Raw genomic sequence first — 2788 nt, 5'->3', positions numbered from 1 at the left:
CCCCCCGCCACTGCCCACGGACCTCTGCCACTGCAGCGTTATGTTACTGACAGCTACAATTTTATTTATGGTCATTATTAGACCTCCAAGACACTCTGAAGGCCCGAAGGTGAGGTTTAAACATTTGACCAAATCGCACATTTCTAAGGTTCTGAAGTATATATTTGGATATGAAAGGAAAGCTACACCTAGAGGAAAATGCGTACAGGAAAATGTGTACAGGAAAATACACTAGATGTTGAGCTTGTAAGACTGTATGAAAAGCATTCAATCAACTGAAAGCAATTAATGCTGTAAACTCGTCCTCTTCTGATCAACTAAGAGCCTTGATGAATTCAGGCCAGATTTCAAATTGGTCAGCGTTTGAATGGAGTACTTCAGGGCACTACTGTCAGAGATCATCTCTGAGGAGAGAGGAAGAAAAACATCCTGATTTTTGCAGCGACTAATGACATAAATATACATCAAAATGCAGCACCGCAGATACGTTCCCTGGGGAGCAACTCTGTCAACACAGCACAGGGCAGCCACTGTTACGCAAAGAGGCTTTGCTGGATCCTGGAAGAATTGTGTTGACGCAGCCCCACTGATCGCTCTGCTGTGACTTTGCCCTTGTCTTTCATCCACACGTGGTACCACATTAGTGCCACCAAACCCCTTCTTCCCTGACCTAAACCCAGCTCCAACACACTGGTACCACAGAACCCAGCCGCACGTGCAGCACCAGCCTCACCCCGTCAGAGGCAACGGGAACTCAGTCGTCCACAACTGAGCCTGACACCAACACTTGACACCTAAGGGACGCAAACACCAACTTGCCACCAAACTGAAAGGAAATCATTTCACCCCGACATTTCCCCTGGCAGTTTCAGTTGTGTGTGGCACATCCGCCTGTTCAAGTGCTGGGGGATCCTGTTCCACACCGAGAAATCCCACTGATGGTAAGCAAAGCAAGCGGGACTTGGCTCAGACATTTTTCTGGTAGGAGAGTAATGATCAAATGGATTTTAGTTTCTCTAAACACTTTACATGGAAAACTGAAGTGACATCGAGCACCCATCGGCCTCATAACAAAATGATTCTATGTTGACTTTTTCGTTTTTCTTCCATTACTCCAATACAAAAACAATGCAACACCACTAAAATTCAAACCCCACTTGATTAGCTTTTCTATCTCGCAGTATTTAACAGACTACATTTCAAAGCATACCACGTACTCTACTGACATTAACACTACACATAAACATCTTTAATTTGGGAAATAAAAACGCAGTAACTCCAGGCTATGCAATCATGTGCAGGCCGAGGATCACGAAAACGAACTGCACTTGGCCACTACTGCTGTTCAGTGTCACGCTGAAGATTCCTCAACTAAACACTCACTCATCGTCTAATGCAAGAGAAGTAAAGCCCTTTCTGACTGGCAGACAGAACATGGCAGGAAGAACAGAAGTGTCATGCATGTGGTGATTTATTTTGCTTCACTTTTTATTCAATACAAAAAGTTTCCCGGATGAGAATGGAAAGCTTCCCAGCTTCAGTTCCAAGACTTTCACCCTTGTTTCTGACCTTTTCTCAGACATGTTCCAGTATAATCTGTAATCTACTAGAGTCGGAAGAGGAAACAGCAGCGCCCTGGTGAGAAACGCTGCCTTGTGACCTGAATAGAGAACGCTGCGGAAGCGATGCTGGCTCGCAGAAGTCGTTTGGAAGAGCCTGACAGACAAACTCAATAGTGTCCCCAGAAACACGCTCGACACCACGAGCACTAATTACTGCCAAAGTGGGCTTTTTCTTTCATGGTTTGTTTTGTTCAGACAAACACGGTTTATCTTTCTTTGTAAAATGTGACACACTTTCCTAGAAAAAGGCAGGAAACCGATTATTTTAGTTAATAATTGCTTCTAGATTAAAGTTACATCACATCTTCCTTGAACTGTACCCTACCAATTTACTCATTTCACACCCTAACCCTCAGTATTTCCCATGCAATTAGACCCATTAAAGGAAGAGTTTTATGCATTAGCTACAGCACGTATACAGCTACTCAGAGCAAATTTTTCTCTCAGCTAAACTGGTGCAGGTCCAAACCCCATCACTAACTTGATTCCATTGAAATGGGTGGGAGAAAATTATGCAGCTGGTTGTTTTCACGATGTTTTGAACGCTTGATATTGAACGTTTTGAAACCCAGCTGCACTACAGCTCATGACTGTCCTAAGCAAGCAGAACTTTCTCTCCATTTGCATCCAGGCGAGGCATGTGATGGTGACAGTCAAGACAGAACACTCTGCCGAGACATGCAAGCGCCAGTCCAAGCGTCTCAGCCGCTGATGAGGCAGAGTCCTCTGCCCTCTCACCCGAGCTCCTTGAACTCCCACTCTTCCGACTGCTCGTCAGCATCATCCACTCCAAATCTGAACATGGCCTCGTAATATTCCTTTCCTCCTTCTGAAGTTTCTCTTTCTTTTATTATCTTCAGTTTCAAAAACTTTGTTCCTCAGCTATAAAGCATCCTACCGATACCCAAAAATCTCCTCTTGTCCTTGGCAAAGGTTAGAAGAGAGAAGGAACTGCCGTGACCCTCTTGCTGCCTGTTACCTCTAGCTGGCCAAAGATGGATTATGAAAGAACAGCTCAAATCTCAAGCTGGGATTTGAACCTGTCATTTTCTTCTACAATTAGTGATGTACGGCTGGCCATTTCACCTACCACCATGCATAATTCTTCCTTTCCCGCATGGAAAAGAAATTACATTGACAGTCCAGAGGAAACAAAAAGGAGAGGA

General features: G+C 44.4%; 1 protein-coding gene across 1 annotated transcript in view; it reads right to left on the bottom strand.

Annotated features, from left to right (window-relative positions):
* The window catches only part of LOC104489235 (breast carcinoma-amplified sequence 3-like), a gene marked incomplete at its 3' end in the record, with an annotated part of 42476 nt that extends 40051 nt beyond the window's left edge, over positions 1-2425 (bottom strand). The window contains exon 1 of the mRNA XM_010131377.1: positions 2361-2425. Coding sequence (XP_010129679.1) covers positions 2361-2425 — 65 coding nt within the window. The remainder of the gene's footprint in view (positions 1-2360) is intronic.
* Between the last annotated feature and the right edge of the window lie 363 nt (positions 2426-2788).

The sequence above is a fragment of the Buceros rhinoceros genome, unplaced genomic scaffold, assembly GCF_000710305.1.
Source record: "Buceros rhinoceros silvestris isolate BGI_N320 unplaced genomic scaffold, ASM71030v1 scaffold2412, whole genome shotgun sequence".
NCBI classification, from domain to species: domain Eukaryota; kingdom Metazoa; phylum Chordata; class Aves; order Bucerotiformes; family Bucerotidae; genus Buceros; species Buceros rhinoceros.
The sequence above is the reverse complement of the archived record's forward strand: the minus strand, read 5'-3'. Positions and strand labels throughout refer to the sequence as shown.